Here is a 20,757-nt window from a genome sequence, read left to right as displayed (position 1 = left end):
TACCATACAAAATGAACCTGTACAAAAAGAACTAGAAAAAAAAAACATGTTACCGTATTTTTTGGATAATAAGACGCTCCCCAAATTTTGAGGAGAAAAATAGGAATTTTTTTTTAATAACACGGTGGTGCTTCTTATAATCCATGCGTCTTATTTCTGTGGTGAAGCGGGTCCCAGGGTCGCTGCTGGAGGAGGCAGGAGTGGGGTGATGCTGCAGACCGCAGGGTGGGATGAGGGGGTGTCCGATGTGCAGTGCGCAGCTGTGAGTGTTTGCAGCGGCTGGGGTGCCTGGCACTGCTGCCCGGGGTGCCCGCTGCTGCCCAAGGTGGCCGCCTCCGCTGCTGCTGCCGCAGCTCGGGGTGTCCACCGCTGCTGCTGCCTGAAGTGTCTGCTGCTGCGGGGGGGACTATGCCGACTTTTCGTGATAGGCCAGAGCCCCTCGCATGTCCGTGGTTTCCTCCAGTGCGGTGGACTCCGTGAACATGGCTGCTGGGGCGCGGCGCATACGCAGATGGAAATCTCGGTATCAAGATCTCAGGATATGAGATTTCAGCCCTGAAATGAGATCTCAGGATTCTAGGAAGCCAACAGCATCATTACCCTCCGCTTTCTCTTACAGGCCCAGTATAATATTTTTCATCAAGTGATTTTCTAACTAGCCAGCACATTTTACGTACGCTGTCATTTGGCTTTATAGTTTACAGATCTGGGCAGGTAACGGTCAACGTCTCCTAATCCCAGGGAGTAGGTGGATCCTCCAGGTTGTAAGTTCGATAGAAAAGGGCTTTCAATGCCCAAAGTCATGTGAACAGTTTTGGGTGGAGGAGAATGTTGTGGTCTAGAGGCAAAATGGTGATCATGGTAATACGGCCGGACTACACCACCGATAAAGCAGCCACAGCCGGTGACTGAGAGGAATCTGTGACTTCTCTGCATTCAGTGGTTACTACTCACCTGGGTAGTCATATGTGGGAATCTCCTCTTTACACCACTCATCATCTCCCACATATGTCTCTGTAGTATTAATATGGGTCAGATCTTCACCCTGAAACAGATATTGTAAAAGTCACAGACAGATGGAGAAGTCCCATCTATGATCAGCTCTAATCCTGCCATCTCCACCGTTCTCATTACACAAGTATAAAACATATAATACTGGTGGATAAAACAAGACTGAGCACAAGACCTTCACAGCCGTCTACACATCATAGGGGAGATCTCCTGACACCTTCTCTCCATCTACCTGATGATCCTGAGGAGCACTGGGATCTTCTTGGTTACAGTCCTGTGGAAGAAGAGGACGGGGACATCTCTCTGGTGTTGTCCTCTTACTGGATAGATCTGGAGGAAACACATACAGGGACTGAATTCATTCTCTACATACAGATAATTATAGGCCGTGTGTATTTAGTCCTGTCTATTACCTGGAGATGTGAGGGGCTGGGGAACCTCCATTATGACGTTCTTGTAGAGATCTCTGTGTCCTTCTAAATACTCCCACTCCTCCATGGAGAAATAGACAGCGACATCCTGACACCTTATAGGAACCTGACACATACAATGATACCGTCATCCCCCGATCCCTTCATAGTGTTACTGTATAATGTCCCAGCATTCCCAGCAGTGTCACCTCTCCAGTCAGCAGCTCTATCATCCTGTAGATGAGTTCTAGGATCTTCTGCTCATTGATGTCCTCATGGATCAGGGGGTGAGGTGGAGGCCCCGTGATTGGGCTCAGGGGTCTTCCCCATCCCTCAGACACAGGGTCCTGACAGCGATCACAAGAGGTCTTCTTCACCACTGTGTAATCCTGGTAATGGAGAAACACATTAATAAATCTCACTACAGACATTTCCAGAGTCCTCACCTCTCCAGTTCTGTCCATCTGTTATTCCCATAGATAAGAATGATGTAATGTGACGTCATCAGAATCTCTCACCTCTCCAGTGAGACGGAAGAGGATCTCTAGGGTGAGGTGTAACATCCTCTCCGCCATCTTGTCTCTGTCCATATCCATCCTTGATGGGTAAAACAGGAAATTTATCTTTTGTAGAAGATCTTCACTGAGAGGATCCGATATTGTAGAGACCTGAATGAGAAGAAGATGATCCGATGTAACATCATAAGAATCCTGTGTAATAATACAATTACTGGAGATAATAAGGGAAACATATGAGGAGATTTATTATCTTACAGGGTTTAGTTTTCTTCCCTGACATCTTCTAATAAAACCTATATATTTAGGCGACAGACAACAAGCAGTTTCCTCCTCGGAGTCGGCAGCTGAACACGTTCCTCATAGACTCATCTTCCATAACGCTAATTCTCATCTCATTACCGACACTGGAATCGGCATTAGTAATACTGCAGGAGATATTTGTTATGAATGAGTCACCGGAGGGGAGAAAACAAAAATACAAGCTAAGTCCAGAAAAACCGGAGAGGTTGGTAGCTATCGGATTGCAGACCCCTGATCCTATTCACCACAACTAACAGTAGCCGTGGGGGGGTTCCTACGGTGTTCCTAGACCCCTCGTCACAGCCAGGGAGCTAAATAAGCCTAAAGAAAGAAAGGGGAAATCTAAACTGCCCCAGAGCAGACCCCAATGCAATAGACAGCCCCCAACATGTATTGTCGGTGAAAAACAGATGAAAACACAAACACAGACAGAAAGACAGGCTGAGCAAACAATGGGGCCCAACTAACTAGATAGGACAGGACAGAAAAGATGCTGGCTGCAATCCGCAAAAACCCTGCCAAAAATGTCCCAACCGTCTGATAGGAAAAAAGGCCCTGAAGTCGCTAGACTTCAAAATCACTATATCAGCACTCAGGTATATTCTGAAAAAAGAGCAAAGAGATCAACTGATCAGAGACAAAAATGGAATTCAGCCAGTCCCAGCAAGAGCTGGCTGAACACAAACACTAAGTAAACCAGACAAAATCTCATGGAATAATAGCAGGGCAAAAACTTAGCTTTAGAAGACAGGAACTAGACTGAAGGCCAGAGCTCAGAGCAGAGAGGATCACCAGCAACCTTGCAGGGCGTCGGCTGCCTTATATCCACTCAGAGATTCCGGATGTCCAATCACCCTCCGCCTGCTCTGATGACAGGTTCTTCCCATCTAAATCAATTTCACTACCTCCCTTCACCAGCAGAGGGAGTTCATCAGACATCAATGCTGAAGGGGAAAATGAACTCACAACAGTACCTCCCCCTTGAGGAGGGGTCACCGAACCCTCATCCACGCCTCCAGGGCGATCAGGATGGGCCCGATGAAAAGCACGAACCAATCTTTTGGCATGAATATCGGATGCAGGGACCCAAGAATTATCCTCCTGGCCATAACCCTTCCACTTAACCAAATACTGGAGTTTCCGTCTAGCCAGACGAGAATCCAGTATCTTCTCAACCTCATATTCCACATTACCTTCAACCAATACAGGGTCAGGAGGTGCCACCACAGGAACTACTGGCTCAACAAAACTCTTTAACAGAGACTTATGAAACACATTATGGATCTTGAATGTAACAGGAGCCAATCGAAAAGAGACCAGATTAAGAATCTCCAAAATCTTGTAAGGTCCAATAAATCTAGGTTTAAACTTTGGAGAAGCCACCTTCATAGAGATGTTCTTTCATGACAACCAAACCATATCACCCACCTTAAACCGGGGATCAATGGTCCTATGCCGGTTGGAAAACCGCTGGGCCTTTTCCTGGCAAAGAGACAACTTATACACTACGTGGTCCCAGATCTGGTGCATTCTCTCCACCACAGTGTCAACACCTGGGCAGGCAGAAGACTCCACCTGTCCTGAAGAAAATCGAGGATGAAACCCAAAGTTACAAAAAAAAGGTGACATCAAAGTGGCAGAACTAGCTTTATTATTTAAAGCAAATTCGGCCAAGGACAAAAATGAAACCCAATCATCCTGATCAGCAGAAATAAAACATCTCAAATACGACTCCAAAGTCTGGTTTGTTCTCTCCGTCTGCCCATTGGTCTCAGGGTGAAACGCAGAGGAGAAGGACAACTGAATTCCCAGCTTGGAACAGAAAGTCCTCCAAATTCTAGAAAAAAACTGAACTCCTCTGTCAGATACAATGTTCTCAGGAATCCCATGCAAGCGAACCAACTGTTGCAAAAACAAGGGCACCAACTCTGAGGAAGATGGCAACTTAGGGAGTGGTACAAGATGGACCATCTTAGAGAGTCTATCACAAATCACCCAAATAACAGTCATTCTCTGAGAGACAGGCATATCAGAGATAAAATCCATTGAAATATGGGTCCATGGCCTCCTGGGCACCGGCAAAGGCATCAACAACCCACTAGAGCGAGAACAAGGTTTAGACCGAGAGCAAGTCCCACAGGACTGCACAAAATTCCTGACATCACGAGACAAGGCGGGCCACCAAAAAGACCGACTCACCAAATCTCTAGTACCAAAAATACCTGGATGACCAGCCAATGCGGAGCAATGAACTTCAGACATTACTCTCTTCCTCCACTGGTCAGGAACATACAATTTTCCAATGGGACAACGATCAGGTTTGTCCTCCTGAAACTCTTCCAGAGCATGTCTCAAATCGGGCAAGATGGCAGAAAGAACTACCCCCTCACCTAAGATGGTAGCAGGCTTGGTCACAATAGGAGAATTAGCAAAGAAACTCCTAGAGAGGGCGTCTGCCTTGACATTCTTAGTGCCCGGAAGAAAAGAGACCACAAAATCAAAACGTGTGAAAAACAAGGCCCACCTGGCCTGTCTAGGATTCAAGCGTATGGCCGACTCAAGGTAAATCAAATTCTTGTGGTCAGTAAGGACCACGACTTGATGTTTAGCTCCCTCCAACCAATGTCTCCACTCCTCAAATGCCCATTTCATGGCTAACAGTTCCCAATTCCCCACATCATAGTTACGTTCGGATGGGGAGAACTCTCGGGAAAAGAAAGCACAGGGATTCATTTTAGATGTTACAGGATCTTTTTGGGACAAAACAGCTCCTGCACCAATCTCAGAAGCGTCCACCTCTACCTGAAACGGGAATGAGACATCAGGTTGCCGCAAAATCGGAGCATAAGTGAACCTCCGCTTCAGCTCCTGAAAGGAAGAAACAGCCTCCGGAGACCAATTCAGCACATCAGCACCCTTCTTAGTAAAATCAGTCAATGGTTTGGCAATACCAGAAAAATTAGCTATAAATTTACGATAAAAATTAGCAAAACCCAAAAACTTCTGGAGGGCCTTCAAAGAAGTGGGCTGAACCCAATCATAAATGGCCTGTACCTTGGCCGGGTCCATTTCAATAGTTGACGGAGACAAAATAAATCCCAAAAATGAAATCCTCTGTACACCAAAAAGGCATTTCGATCCCTTGACATACAGGGAATTCTCCCTCAAAATCCGGAACACAGTCCGAACCTGTTCCACATGAGAGTCCCAATCCTTGGAAAAGATCAAAATATCATCCAGATAGATGATCAAAAATTTATCCACAAAGTCCCGGAAAATATCATTCATGAAGCACTGGAAGACAGAAGGGGCATTAGTGAGCCCAAAAGGCATCACCAGGTACTCAAAATGTCCCTCCGGAGTATTAAACGCCATCTTCCATTCATCCCCATGCTTAATGCGAATAAGATTATACGCCCCCCTGAGGTCAAGCTTGGTAAACCAGCAAGCACCTTTAACTCTGGAGAATAGATCAGAAATCAGGGGTAACGGATACTGATATTTAACAGTAATTTTGTTGAGGGAACGATAGTCAATACAAGGCCTTAATGAACCATCTTTCTTGGCCACGAAAAAAACCCCACCACCTAAGGGTGAAGAGGATGGTCTAATATGACCCTTCTCCAAAAACTCCTAAATATAGGATCGCATAGCCTCGTGCTCGGGTACAGATAAATTGAAAAGACGACCCTTGGGAAATTTACACCCAGGGCTCAGCTCAATTGCACAGTCATAACTCCTATGAGGAGGCAAAGACGCAGACTTACTCTCACTAAACACATCATAAAAATCAGCCAAATAGTCAGGAACCTCATGCGACTGGGGAGAGGTGGAGAAAACAGGAGCGTCACTAAGGGCACACCGACAACCCCAACTCACCACAGACACAGATTTCCAATCCAAAACTGGATTATGGATTTGCAACCAGAGAAACCCCAGAATAATGGTATCATGCAAATTATGCAACACCAAAAATCTGCAATTTTCTTGATGGTCTGGGGCGACCCGCATTACCACCTGGGTCCAAAACTGAGGTTTATTTTTCTCCAAAGGAGTAGCATCAATCCCCCTCAAAGGGATAGGCGTCCACAGAGGTGTCATAGGAAATCCACAACGTTTAGCAAAATCCAAGTCCATTAGGTTCAGGGTTGCTCCCGAATCCACAAAAGCCTTGGCGGAAAATGTGGACAGGGAGCAGATCAGAGTAATTGCCAGAAGAAACTTAGGTTGAACACCACCCACAGAAAACGTGTGTGCAAAGCGTTTCTCTCGTTTAAGACAGAGAGAAATAATATGCGAGGCATCTCCACAAAAAAACACAGCTTATTACACCTATCACATTGCATAGGTTCAGACACTTGTTCAACAGGTGGCAACACCTCTCGTGCAAGTCCTGCGTTCACGCAAACGCCGATTAACCTGAATGGCTAATGACATAGAATCGTCAAGACCAGAGGGAACAGGAAATCCCACCATAGTATCTTTTTCGGTTTCTGACAAACCCTTCCGAAAGAGAGCTGCCAAGGCACCATCATTCCAGGTAGTAAGGACCGCCCACTTTCGGAATTTTTGACAGTACAACTCTGCAGCATCCTGACCCTGGCTCAATGCCAACAGGGCCTTTTCAGCCTGATCAATAGCATTAGGTTCATCATACAACAACCCCAAGGCTTGAAAAAATGCGTCCACATTAGTTAGAATAGGATCATCAGGTTTCAAAGAAAACACCCAATCCTGGGGATCGCCGCGCAGCAAAGAGATGACAATTTTAACCTGCTGCGCGGAGCTCCCTGATGAGTTAGGCTTCAAGGCAAGAAATAATTTACAATTATTCTTAAAATTCAAAAATTTAGACCGATCCCCAAAAAACACATCAGGAGTAGGGATTTTTGGTTCAGCAGCATGTGAATGAGCAAGATAGGCGGAAATTTCCCGCACTTCAGCAGTGAGCTGCTCCACACGATCAGACAATTGCTTAATCTCCATTAAGAAAAAATTCCCCCTACGGCCTCAGAGAAATAGAGGAAAAAATATACACAAAAAAAAAATTCTGACACTTTTTTTTTTTTTTAACAATTCTTTCCTGCTATTGAGTACCCTAGAATCTGCGGTATGGCTGGTGATTCTGTTATGAATGAGTCACCGGAGGAGGAGAAAACAAAAATACAAGCTAAGTCCGGAAAAACCAGAGAGGTTGGTAGCTATCGGATTGCAGACCCCAATCCTATTCACCACAACTAACAGTAGCCGTGGGGGGTTGCTACGGTGTTCCTAGACCCCTCGTCACAGCCGGAGAGCTAAATAAGCCTAAAGAAAGAAAGGGGAAATCTAAACTGCTCCAGAGCAGACCCCAAAGCAATAGACAGCCCCCAATATGTATTGTCAGTGAAAAACAGATGAAAACACAAACACAGACAGAAAGACAGGCTGAGCAAACGATGGGGCCCAACTAACTAGATAGGACAGGACAGAAAAGATGCTGGCTGCAATCTGCAAAAACCCTGCCAAAAATGTCCCAACCGTCTGATAGGAAAAAAGGCCCTGAAGTCGCTAGACTTCAAAATCACTATATCAGCACTCAGGTATATTCTGAAAAAAGAGCAAAGAGATCAACTGATCAGAGACAAAAATGGAATTCAGCCAGTCCCAGCAAGAGCTGGCTGAACACAAACACTAAGTAAACCAGACAAAATCTCATGGAATAATAGCAGGGCAAAAACTTAGCTTTAGAAGACAGGAACTAGACTGGAGGCCAGAGCTCAGAGCAGAAAGGATCACCAGCAACCTTGCAGGACGTCGGCTGCCTTATATCCACTCAGAGATTCCAGATGTCCAATCACCCTCCGCCTGCTCTGATGACAGGTTCTTCCCATCTAAATCAATTTCACTACCTCCCTTCACCAGCAGAGGGAGTTCATCAGACATCAATGCTGAAGGGGAAAATGAACTCACAACAGATATTCATTACAGGCGACATGAGAAATAACTCCTTCATGGTAAGGACGACATCTTCATCTTCTATTACGGCTCTAGAAACAGATTTGGCCAGAGTCGGTCACTGACTCCATCCCCACTGGCCGTCTATATGAAGGTTTCCCGTCTTCCCCGCACTGGAATCTTCTATCCCGTTAGATCTCAGCTCTGAGTCACACACAGAAGTTTGAGGCTTTAAAAAAGATCTTTTGCTTCCACAATCAACGTGGACAGAAATGATCTGATCCCAAAGTCTCCATGTACAGTGATTTATGGGGTTTATTTCTGGCCTTAGGCTTTCCTATATTACAAGAAAAACTCCAGAAAAAGGTGATATTAAAATGTTTCTAAAGAAAACTGGCTCCAACAATTCTTGTAAGAAGAAAAAATCAGAAGACACATTTTATAATTTATCACATGTTAAACATTTATTAAAAAGAAATGAATCTTTTTGGGCACCAGAACATAGATGTACACCGCAGGGACGGCACAGATGAGGCTTTAACAAAAACCCTGAAAAGCAAATATGACATCTAAGAAGGTAATATGACATCTAAGAAGGTGTGACAGAGTCCGGCTGAATGCCCCCCGCCCCCAAGTACTCGATAGTATGGGGCGGCCTAGTTACTCCGATACTTACATGCCTAATAATGGGTTCTGGGCTGCAATGTATGAAGGTCTATTAGGCCGGGCCAGAGGCAGCGTCCAATAAGTTACCTTATAACGCCCCCATACACATTAGACTAAAATTCCAGGAAAGCACTGATTTCGGGGGGTTTGGCCGACCATATAATGTATTTGGGGGCCTCCCGACAGATGATGTCAGGGTAGAGAAGGATCTGGCATCCTGAATTTCAGAGGATAATCCGTTTGCTCTTCCTGTAGATAATCCTCCTCTAGAGGAGTCTGGAGGCGACTCTCTCATACAGACCACAGGAAAGCTGGAAGATTTGTGTGTATGGGGGAGTCGGGAGAGATCGCCGTCTGCCAAATGACCGTTCAGCCAACTCTGATCTCATGTGTATGGGGCCGTTAGTATTACACTGACAGGCAGTGATGATACACGGCACTACAGTAGTACAGGGCATCACCGGAGCCATCAGAGGCTTGTATGTTGTATGATCGCACTGATCAGAGGGGTTTAAAAAAGGTTTAAAGTGGAAAAAAATCACAGTTTCAGCAACAAGAAATATCTGTCACTATATGGAAAGCAGAGTCACTGCACAATGTTAGTTACGTCACATCCATAACTACTTTATTATACTCTATTATCCTATACACAGTGGAGTAGATAGAAATCACAGGTCCCACAGCAATAGCTGGAACTGGACCCTCCAATGTAAAGAAAAAAAAATATCTCTATCTACTGTATCTATATACACTGTTCAAAAAAATAAAGGGAACACTTAAACAACAGAATATAACTCCAAGTAAATCAAACTTCTGTGAAATCAAACTGCCCACTTAGGAAGCAACACTGATTGACAATAAGTTTCACATGCTGTTGTGCAAATAGAATAGACAACAGATGGAAATTATTGGCAATTATCAAGACACCCTCAATAAAGGAGTAGTTCTGCAGGTGGGGACCACAGACCACATCTCAGTATCAATGCTTTCTGGCTGATGTTTTGGTCACTTTTGAATGTTGGTTGTGCTTTCACACTCGTGGTAGCATGAGACGGACTCTACAACCAACACAAGTGGCTCAGGTAGTGCAGCTCATCCAGGATGGCACATCAATGCGAGCTGTGGCAAGAAGGTTTGCTGTGTCTGTCAGCATAGTGTCCAGAGGCTGGAGGCGCTACCAGGAGACAGGCCAGTACACCAGGAGACATGGAGGGGGCTGTATGCGGGCAACAACCCAGCAGCATGACCACTACCTCCACCTTTGTGCAAGGAGGAACAGGAGGAGCACTGCCAGAGCCCTGCAAAATGATCTTCAGCAGGCCACAAATGTTCATGTGTCTGCACAAATGGTTAGAAACTGACTCCATGAGGATGGTCTGAGAGCCTGACATCCACAGATGGGGGTTGTGCTCACAGCCCAACACCGTACAGGATGCTTGGCATTTGCCACAGAACACCAGGATTGGCAAATTCACCACTGGCGCCCTGTGCTCTTCACAGATGAAAGCAGGTTCACACTGAGCACATGTGACAGATGTGACAGAGTCTGGAGACGCTGTGGAGAGCGATCTTGTCATGCCTGCGCCACCAGTACCGGTGCCGCCTGTCAGGTAGGGGCCGGCGTCACCTATCTCACCGGGTCCCGCTCTTCCTGCTGCTGCTGCTCCCAGGGTTCCCCCTCGGATCCCCGCTTACCGCTCTGGCCGCCGCACGACACCCTCAGCCTCCCATCCTGCAGCCCGGGGGATTCAGCAAGAGGGTTCCTCTTCCTGTCCTGCTCCAGGTATGCACCTTAGGCCGCGGGCGTGCTCCCTTCTCCTCACTTAACCCCTTCTGCACCACCCCATGTGGAGCGATCACCAATCAAGCTCCTGCACAGGGTATATCAGGCGGCTCCTCCCTCATGGAGGCGCCTGATTATTGTGTGCCTTCCATACGGTATTCTGGCCCTGTCTGGTCACTGCTGTCTCCAGTCGCTCCTGACTCCTGTTGCTCCTGTCTCCAGTCGCTCCTGACTCCGGTTACTCCTGACTCCGGTTACTCCTGACTCCTGTCGCTCCTGACTCCTGTCGCTCCTTACTCCAGTCGCTCCTGACTCCTGTCACTCCTGACTCTGGTTACTCCTGATTCCTGTCGCTCCTGACCCCTGTTGCTCCTGGCTCCGGTCACTCCTGACTCCGGTCACTCCTGACTCCAGTCGCTCTGCCTTGTCTGTCTCACCCGCACCTGAGCCACCCCTCTTGGTATCAGCTGTCACGGTATTCGGCTCCTTCGGGCCTGCTCCTGTCGGACCCTGTATAGGGGTCGGCACCACCTGGCCAGCTCTCCCCAGGGATCCCGGTACCGTGACCCAGAGGGTCCACTCTTGCTACTCATAACAGTATAATCAGGCCATGGACCCCGCTGGTGCCTCGGCAGCCACCCAAAAGGAACTACTCTTTTTGCGGGAGAACCAAACCCGGATTATGGCTTTTATGAAGTCCATGGACACTTGGTTATCCGCCATTCAAACCTCCAATCCAGGGAGCGCCCCTCTGCTGGTGGGACTCCAGCAGGAGCTCGCACAGCAGCGTGATACTCAGTCCCATATTCTAAATTACATTTCGTCTGTTGATGACCGTTTGAAGTCCCTGCAGTCGTCCACAGCGGCCTCTGTCCCGCCCCGCGACCCTGCACCTCACCCACCGCCACGTTTGGGGAAGCTTCCTAGGTATAGCGGGGATCCCAAATTATGCCGGGGGTTTCTTAACCAGTGCCGCCTACATTTCGAGCTGCTGCCCCAGCAATACCCGTCTGATAGGGCTAAGGTGGCATTTATCGTGTCCCATCTCGAGGGGGAGGCCTTGGCATGGGTGAACCCCCTGTGGGAGCGGCATGATCCGGTGGTATCCAGCCTACATGACTTTCTGGATACTTTCCGCCGGGTCTTTGATGAGCCCGGGCGTCTGGCCTCCACCACGGAGTCCCTTTTCAATCTCCGACAGGGAACTCTTACCGTGGGATAGTCCGCTATCCGCTTCCGGACCCTGGCCTCAGAGCTCAGGTGGAATAATGAGGCATAGGTAGGGGCCTTTTGGAGGGGGCTTTCGGGGAAAATCAAGGACGAGCTTGCTGGTCGGGACACCCCCACCTCTTTAGAGGACCTTATATCTCTGGCTACTCGCATTGACTTGCGGTTCCAGGAACGCTCCCATGAGACAGTCAGGGAGAGAGGCCCGTCTAGGTTCAATCCTGCCCCCAGTCCTCATTTGTTCAAGCCTGCCAGTAGTTCTGCCCCGGAGCCCATGCAGGTGGATCGCGTTAAGCTATCAGAGCTGCGGCGCAGGGAAAGGTTACAGCAAGGTTTATGCCTCTATTATGGTGGAACCAACCACTCCCTGCGTTCCTGTCCTGAGAGGCCGGGAAACTCCTCCGCCTAGGCCAGGTAAGAGAGGCCTTCCTAGGTGACTCTGTTCCCTCTCTACTCATTACCATCTCAGCTTTAATTCTCCTAGGTCGGGAGCGTAGATCTGTGGAGGCATATGTGGACTCGGGTGTGGCGGGCAACTTCATTCGGATGGAAAAGGTGGACAAGTTCCGGATTCCTGTCGTCACCCTTGAAGAGCCGTGTGTGATCACCTCAGTGGATGGCAAGCCGTTACCTGTTCCCATCACCATGGTCACTCTCGTGCTGGAAATGCATATCGGAGCTCTTCACCGGGAGAGAATAGCTTTTTATGTTTTGCCTAATTTGTTTCACGCTCTGCTCCATGACCTGCCCTGGCTCAGGTCGCATGAGGCAGTCCTTGCTTGGCACTCCGGGGAAGTCCTCCGCTGGGTCACGCTTGCCAAGAACGTTGTCTGCTGCCTGTTACCCGTACCAGTCTGCACCAAGTGCCCGCAGACCTTCCGGGGCTTCCCGTGGCCAACCATTCATTTGCGGATGTCTTCAACAAGAAGGAAGCTGAGACCCTTCCTCCGCATCGGGTCTACGATTGCTCAATCGAGCTAGTTCCTGGAGCTACTCCTCCCAGGGGAAGAATATACCCTTTGTCGCCTGCAGAAACCTCAGCCATGTTGGAGTACATCCAGGAAAACTTGGCCAGGGGCTTTATCCGGAAGTCGTCTTCTCCAGCAGGGGCCGGGTTTTTCTTTGTTCGTAAGAAGGATGGATCCCTTCAACCTTGCATTGACTACCGAGGCTTAAATAACATCATGGTCAAGAATAGGTATCCTCTACCACTTATCCCCGAACTGTTGACCGCCTGCGTGGTGCCCGGATCTTTACCAAACTGGATCTACGGGGGGCCTACAATTTGGTCCGAATACTTGCTGGAGATGAGTGGAAGACTGCCTTCAACACGGCCATTATGAATATTTGGTCATGCCCCTTGGACTTTGTAACGCCCCAGCGGTCTTCCAAGAATTTGTTAACAACGTTTTCCGGGATCTTCTAAACTACTTGTGCCTCGTGGTGTATTTAGATGACATCCTCATCTTTTCATCAGACCTGTCCTCTCACAGGAGGAGTGTTCGCCTGGTCTGGCAACGCTTGCGGGAGAATCAACTTTATGCCAAGTTGGAGAAATGCCTGTTCGAGCAGACCTCCCTACCCTTCTTGGGGTATATCATCATGGACTTGGGGTTGCGAATGAACCCAGAGAAATTGTCCACGCTGCTCAAATGGCCACGACCTGCCGGAGTGAAGGCCATTCAACGCAAATTACTATAGGCAATTCATCCCGCACTTCTCTGCTTTAACCAAGCCTATTGTTGCCCTTACCCAGAAGGGAGCAAGACCGAACATCTGGCCCTAGGAAGCTGAAGATGCATTTTTCGCCCTGAAGCGGGCCTTTGCTACGGCTCCGGTTTTGCATCGGCCAGAGGTCGGCAAGCCCTTCGTCTTCGAGGTAGACGCATCTTCTACTGGGGCTGGGGCGATTCTTTCCCAAAAGGGCGCTTGGCTCCATGCAGGTTCTTCTCCAAGTCATTTTCACCTGCAGAGTGTAACTACATGATTGGGGATCGGGAGTTGCTGGCCATAAAGATGGCGCTGGAGGAGTGGCGTTATCTCCTGAAAGGGGCAGTCCATCCCTTCACCATATTCACTGACCACAAAAACTTGGCCTACCTCCAGTCGGCTCAAAGACTTAACTCCAGACAAGCCAGGTGGTCATTGTTTTTCTCTCACTTCGACTTTGAGCTCCACTTCCTACCCAGTGACAAAAATACCAAAGCAGATGCTCTCTCCCGGTCCCTGCAGTCACCTGAAGTGGAGGAGGCTCCGTCGAATGTTATCAATCCTGCCCGAGTTATCACAGTAGCTCCTGTGAATCTTGATTCCGTGCCGCCTGGCAAGACCCTCATCCCGCAAGACAAAAGGGCAGAAGTACTACGCTGGGGCCACTCCTCCAAGATCGCTGGACATGTCGGCATCAAGAGGACCCTTGTGCTGGTTTTCCGTTATTACTGGTGGCCTTCTCTACGCCAAGATGTCAGACTTCGTGGCCTCCTGCTCAATTTGTGCCAGGAACAAGGTACCTAGAAGCTTGTCCTCCGGCCTTCTTCTGCCGTTGCCTGTTCCCGAAGCTCCTTGGCAACACATCACCATGGATTTTGTTACCAACTTACCCCGCTCTTCTGGATGTACGACTGTTTTGGTGGTAGTCGATCGATTTTCCAAGATGGCCCATTTTGTCCCGTTACCCGGCTTGCCCACAGCTTCTGAATTGGCTAAAATCTTCATTCATCAGATTTTCAGATAACACGGACTTCCTCAGCAAATCGTGTCTGACCGCGGGGTACAGTTTACCTCCCGCTTCTGCAGAGCACTCTGTAAACTCTTGGGCATATCCCTGGATTTCACTTCCGCTTATCATCCACAGACCAACGGGCAAGTCGAACGGATCAACCAAGTCTTGACCTCCTACCTGCGGAACTTCTCTAACGCTCATCATGACAATTGGGTCGATCTTCTTCCATGGGCAGAGTTTTGCGCATAACTATCACTCCAATGAATCTACCACCAGGTATCCGTTTTTGTGGGCTCCGGTCCGAATCCAGGTGTGCCTCTTCCATTATCTTCATCCTCCGGCGTACCCGCCGCCGATGTTCTCTCCCAAGAGTTTTCCCAGGTCTGGAGGAAGACCAAAGAGGCTCTTATACTGTTAAGGGAAGAATATATGGCACATGAATATATACAAGAATCAAAACTGTATCACTATATGGACGCTTTGCTGGATATTGGGATCATGTTGCTTTAAGATACTTCTGATTTTCTTATATTTTCTTAGAGTTGTTTCTGTATGGTATCACTCACCTAAGCTTCATCAAATATTGAATAAACTGGGTGGATCAGGGTAAGCCAAGCTAGAAAACAATACTTGTGTATATAAGTATTGTTTAGCAATATGGGAGCAGTAAACGGTAACCCAGAAATGTACATAATGATTGTGTAGCGACCTGGGAAAAGCAAATAGTAACTGGAAACATGTCCATGATGTAACTGATGATGTAGCTCAAATTCTGTTATAAAAGCTGTACAAGTTTGATTAAAGACAGAGAAGAATCATACTGACACGATACCCTCTTGTCTTGCGTATTCTTTTCTCGAGTATACGTATACCTTGTGCCAAAGCTACAATTCGGCCACAGACAATTAAGACGGGTCGCACCTTAGTGTGACAGAATCATCAGTTGGCGCTCAAACAGTGGGGCTCAGGACGATACCAGATGATCACAGCCGCAACAAAATCTCCCCCCAGGACGGACGTCTTTCCAGCGGGACGAGACTGCAGCTCGAGACCTGGTGAGAAAATATATCATCTTACCTAACCTTCTGTATTCACGTCCGGCTGGGAGGAGATAGTTGGCTGTCTTCTCTGAACCCTTAAACTGACCACGTTTGAAAGTCCTGAGCCTACGGACCCGGTCAGGTATATAATTCCTTAATTGTCTGTGTGTATTGTCCGGTCTAACCAATTCGGAGGGTGTGTCTAGAATCTGTCAAGTATCTGATAAAAACTATTTCATACTGCACTAGCGCTACTAGAAACAAAACAGAGCAGAGTACAAAGGGGGTGTTCACACTGGGTTATCACCCTGGTTCCGACCTTAGAAGGTCGAAGAAGTTATAGGTATATATATACACATATAGGTGCTCACGTCCGGCCATACGCCCACAGTATAAACTGGGCCCGGTGACGTGAATGACACGGTAGTTTTTAAGGAAAGAGGTGATTACTAATTTTTCCCCCCTCTGCTGAAATATCAACCACCTATCTAGAGGTGATTACCACTATTTACTATACCTAAAGTGACAAAAAGCCCAGCCCTAGTTGCCTTGGTAACAAAAGAACAGTGAAAGGGATAAGGAATACATTCATAATATTTTTTTTTTATGTTTGAAGTATTGATGCATTGTTGTGACACGCCTGTCCGCAGCTCTCATATTGAATATACTGCCATACTGGTTAGACTGCTATTTCAGCTGCATTTCCTGAATGCAAAGTGTTTAACAATCACGCTACATTATCTGTATTCAGTCCGGAGGATATAAAATATAGAGTGTAATAAGTTGTTTTATAGTATACACACAGTAACCCTTCAAGCATATTTATAATTACGGTAATCTAAAAGTTTAATTGTCTGCCTTATCTGCTTTGCCTCTCTGCTTTGCTGTTTTGGTTGTTTGCATACGTGATTGTTACCTCAGCCAGCCTGAAAAGGAAAAAAATATAGATAGGGAGACGTACTGAGCAAATTCACGGTCACTCTGGTTCCGGTCCTGCTCTCGGCTTGACCGATGATCGCAGAAGTCTGAACTGTGTCTCTCCCAGTGGGCAAGTGGGAGTAGGGGCTTGATTACTCTCAGTGATTTTCCAACCTCTAAGTGGTTGGTGACTTCTTGCGGGTTTCCCACCGGACATCATCTGGCTAAGATTATGGTGTTTTAGCTGCAGCATAGGTTCATAAGTTATATGGGTGGAAGGGTAATTTAAATTACCGTGTTGATGTGACTGAGTGATTGCTCTCTCCCTGAAAAGTATGGTTTGCCCAGGTGTAGATTTTTCACCTCTACAAATCAGGCTGGCATATGGATAGGTAAATTGCGAATTGTTTTGGTGTCAAGGATTCGCAGTATTTGATGTCAGTACCAGTTTTAAATTCATTGTCTTTTGTAGTGTGTATAATTTGCAGGAGGCGTACTAGCATGTGGTTAAAATTTTTGAATGCATTCTATGTGTGTATACATATATATGTTGTGAAATTAGAGAATTGGATAAACTGGTTTTGTTCTGCATACTATAATTATAAGGTTAGTTGGTTCAGGTAGAAAGAGAATTACTTGAATGGTAATTGCTTGATTTGTACAGATATCTCTGTGAGATCCGAGGTCTATTGTTACTTTTTAGTTATTGTTTTACTAATGTCACTACATTTCTCTATGAGATAGTTTTCTTTGAAATATTTTAGAGCGAAAGTTTTGAGGAAACAGAAATTTTAACAATTTATAAGGTATTTTTATACTACGCAGTTTCTGGATACACAAGATTTGTGAAATACTCTGGTGTTAGTTGTTGGTTAATTCCCTATATTACTGTGTTCAAGATAGCTAGACATCACTATGTTCACTGAAGACCCCTTTACTCGGACATAAGGAGTACATACAGCTTTTACAGTCACATATCCAACTGTTCATAACCCCGTGAGAATTTGTTTCAAGACGCACACATACACATGTTTTTCAGATATACTCAGAATTCAGATGATAGAATGGGTGGGAGCAGTCAGTCAATATCTATAAGACAGATATGACCCATAGTGGAGTGAGAAAGAAAATGTACGTTAAGAAACCCTCCGATCACGAGGGGAGGAGCATTAGATAAGAAGGGATAGAAGAATGTGTTAATGAGTGGAGAGCAGCGTCCCAGCCTCAGGTATTATGAGGTGTAACAGGACCCGGAAGCATTTTATAAGATGGCAGAGGAAGTTAGGAAAAAAAAGGCATGAGGAGAGGAATATAACAAGATTGCTGAATTTTGTGCAAAACAAATATTTACACAGGAAGATGTCAGTTGCAATATCTGCATTACATTCATTCATACTTCTATATACATTCCCGATGACTGGACGTGTGCCAGCTGTCAAACGCAGAATGCAGAATATCGTGAGACCTGTTCTGACTGTCAGATGACCAACCCAAAGAGCCGTACCTTCTTTCCAACTATTTATATAGACGGCACGTCTTGTGCTACATCCTGTCCAGCATCCATTATAGTTTTATTAATTAATGTAATTTATGAAAAGAATAATGAAGAAAAAGATGAATATGACATGGAGGTATATAATTAAACAGAACAGGAGGAGACAGGAAATAAATAGCTCAGACTGATAATCTACAGTATTTATCGTTATATGGTGAGTGGACATAATTATCATCATCATCTTTTAAGCCTCAAAGCTCATTCTTTTGTACACAATCTACTCCACACAAGGACTCCTGGAAATATGCAGGGAAAAGGAGAACCTGTGGATAATTTCTTCCACCAATGTAACAAAAAGTTTCTGGATCTCAGATTTGAAATACTCTTGCAGCCCCCCCCCACAAAAATACAATAGAGAAACAACATCTCTCACCCAGACAGAGGTTGAGGATACTCCTCTCAAATTCCTGGTGGGTCCCGATGCAATCAGAAGATTGATCAGGGACATTGATCTACTTGCTGAAGAAGTATGTAGTCTTTTCTTTTTTTTTTTTACAGGACACATCTGTAGATCATGTGGGCGTTGAACTAATGGCACTGATTCCAGACTCAATATTGGCAGGCTGAAAATCCAGTTTGTAAAGGTGGGGCAGAAGCCAGTAGCCCAGCTGCCAAGGAAATTGCAATATTTACCCTCCATTTCATAATTTGCAATTATTTCTATGAAGTTATGGATAATACATGACTTATGTGCTGTCAATGAAGTTATAGTACTGAACACATCTATGGTACCAAACCCACACACTATGTTTTGTTTTTATCAATTCTATTTATTTTTCTATGGTTCACGGTGATTGACCTGGCCAATGCTTTCTTCAGTTTATTTCTACATGCTGCAAGCCAGTACCTGCTTGTTTTCACACGAGGGCCAGCAATATATTTGGACTATGATGCCTCAAGGGGCACAGTATAGCCTCTCTATGTTCACCCGAGCCATGACCACGGTCCTGGAGCCCTGGAAGAGGATACATCCCACAGCCACTTTTTTTTTTACAATACATATGGATGACCTCCGACCCTGACTGAAGACAACCAAGACAATACTGCTCTTCTACACATGCAACCTTTTTTATAACTATTTTAAGGTTAACCAAAGAAGGTATCAGTGTGTTTTATATGCTAAATTGCAATCACATTTTCACAGCTCTAGGACTGCCACGCTATACTGAACTGTTTTGTCTGTTTGTCATGAAGAAGCCTGACCATGTAAATGGAGTCCTAACACAGCTTCACGGAGGAAGACAATGCCCTCCTGGCTTCTACTCTCCAAAACCTGACCAAGTGACTCGTGAAGTCCAAACCTGCATGAGAACCGTGTTTGCAACCCACCTGTGCTGGATAAAGCTTCTGATATTTCTGTCTGCAATGCCCTACTCTGCTCCCGGACAACGTCACCATCTCCAGATGTGCTGTCCATAATCCAGCTACTCTTCTACCTCTGCCAAAGGGGGGAGGAAGATGGAGGATGAAAACCACATCTCTGACACATTAGTGGAAGAGGTAGTCGACTCTGAAATGGCTGAACGCGATTGTCTTGCTGTCATGAGGCAAGAGAACACCTGGAAGATCCTGACCTGATGCTCTTTGTGGCTAGACCAAGGTATGCAGACCAAGAAGGCCGTTCGCACACTGGTATAGCAGTAGCCACAGAAGTAACTTGCTGCCAGCAAAACCACTGCCTACATCCAAAGGCAGGACTGCGGGCCTTGACAGAAGCATACGAGAGGTCCACTCAACATGAAGCTGTCAAGATCAATCTGGAGGGAAAGAGGCTTCATCACGGCTAACGGAACGCCAGTCTGACACCACAAAGCCATACAAGAATTAATGGAGTCCTTGTTGATGCCAGGAAGAGTTGCGGTGGTAAAAGTAAAAGCACACACACTGGAGACACTTCAAGGGAAGCAGTGGGCAACAGACTAGCTGAAGTAACAGCAAAAGAAGCAGCAGTAATACCGGTTGACACGGAAACAGAGGAAAAGGAATAACACTCCAGAAACAAGTATCCAAGGAAGAAAAGAAGAAATGGACCTAAGATGAAGTTATACAGGATGAAATACGCCTAAGGATGAACAAGGAAAATTTAAGGCCTCGAACAAAACTCTACATACTTGATGCTATACAGGAAACAGGGGTCATAGCATAAGAGTTTAGTCTTTCCCTTGGGTCACATACACGCACAAGTATAATTGCCTATATGTAGACTAAGTTTAAAAACATGTGACTAAAATGCATTTTCGAGTCTTTTCATCCATCCCAGATCCTGAGGACATAGGAGCCCACCAGATCCTGCCCGGTGACTGAGTCCTCATCACCAAGAGGTTCAACAGACGTACCCTTGAACCTAGAGATGACAGCCTGTTCCAAGTCCTGTCAACTATCGCAGCAGTCCATGGGTCCTCGCTTCCCACTGCAAGGAGATGCCGGATCCAGAGTCCAGTAGCGGCTGCCACTCTTCATCCATCTGGCACTTATCCTTCTCCTAGCTCAAGGGGTAGTCAGTCACCAAGGGGTAGTCACTCATGAGAAGGGCATACTGACTTTCTGGTATAATGTCTCCACCCCAAGAGTAACATATCAATTTGACTACTGTCTCACAATAAGAATGTCCAGGCCCCATGGCACAGTTTCATATCAGGTTTAATACACAATTCATTTGTGTCACTACTG

General features: G+C 46.4%; 1 protein-coding gene across 1 annotated transcript in view; it reads right to left on the bottom strand.

The window, feature by feature from the left end:
- LOC141082421 (uncharacterized) overlaps window positions 1-20,757 on the bottom strand; it is a 153,360-nt gene that overhangs the window by 68,050 nt on the left and 64,553 nt on the right. The window contains exons 3-4 of the mRNA XM_073566362.1: window positions 1,244-1,341; window positions 955-1,045 (exon numbers count right to left, since the gene is read on the bottom strand). Of these exons, the coding sequence (XP_073422463.1) occupies window positions 955-1,045; window positions 1,244-1,341 (189 nt within the window). The remainder of the gene's footprint in view (window positions 1-954; window positions 1,046-1,243; window positions 1,342-20,757) is intronic.

Source organism: Dendrobates tinctorius, unplaced genomic scaffold, assembly GCF_039654945.1.
Source record: "Dendrobates tinctorius isolate UK_male_01 unplaced genomic scaffold, ASM3965494v1 ptg000017l, whole genome shotgun sequence".
NCBI lineage: Eukaryota > Metazoa > Chordata > Amphibia > Anura > Dendrobatidae > Dendrobates > Dendrobates tinctorius.
Note: the sequence above shows the minus strand (reverse complement) of the source record. Positions and strands in the feature narration are given on the sequence as shown.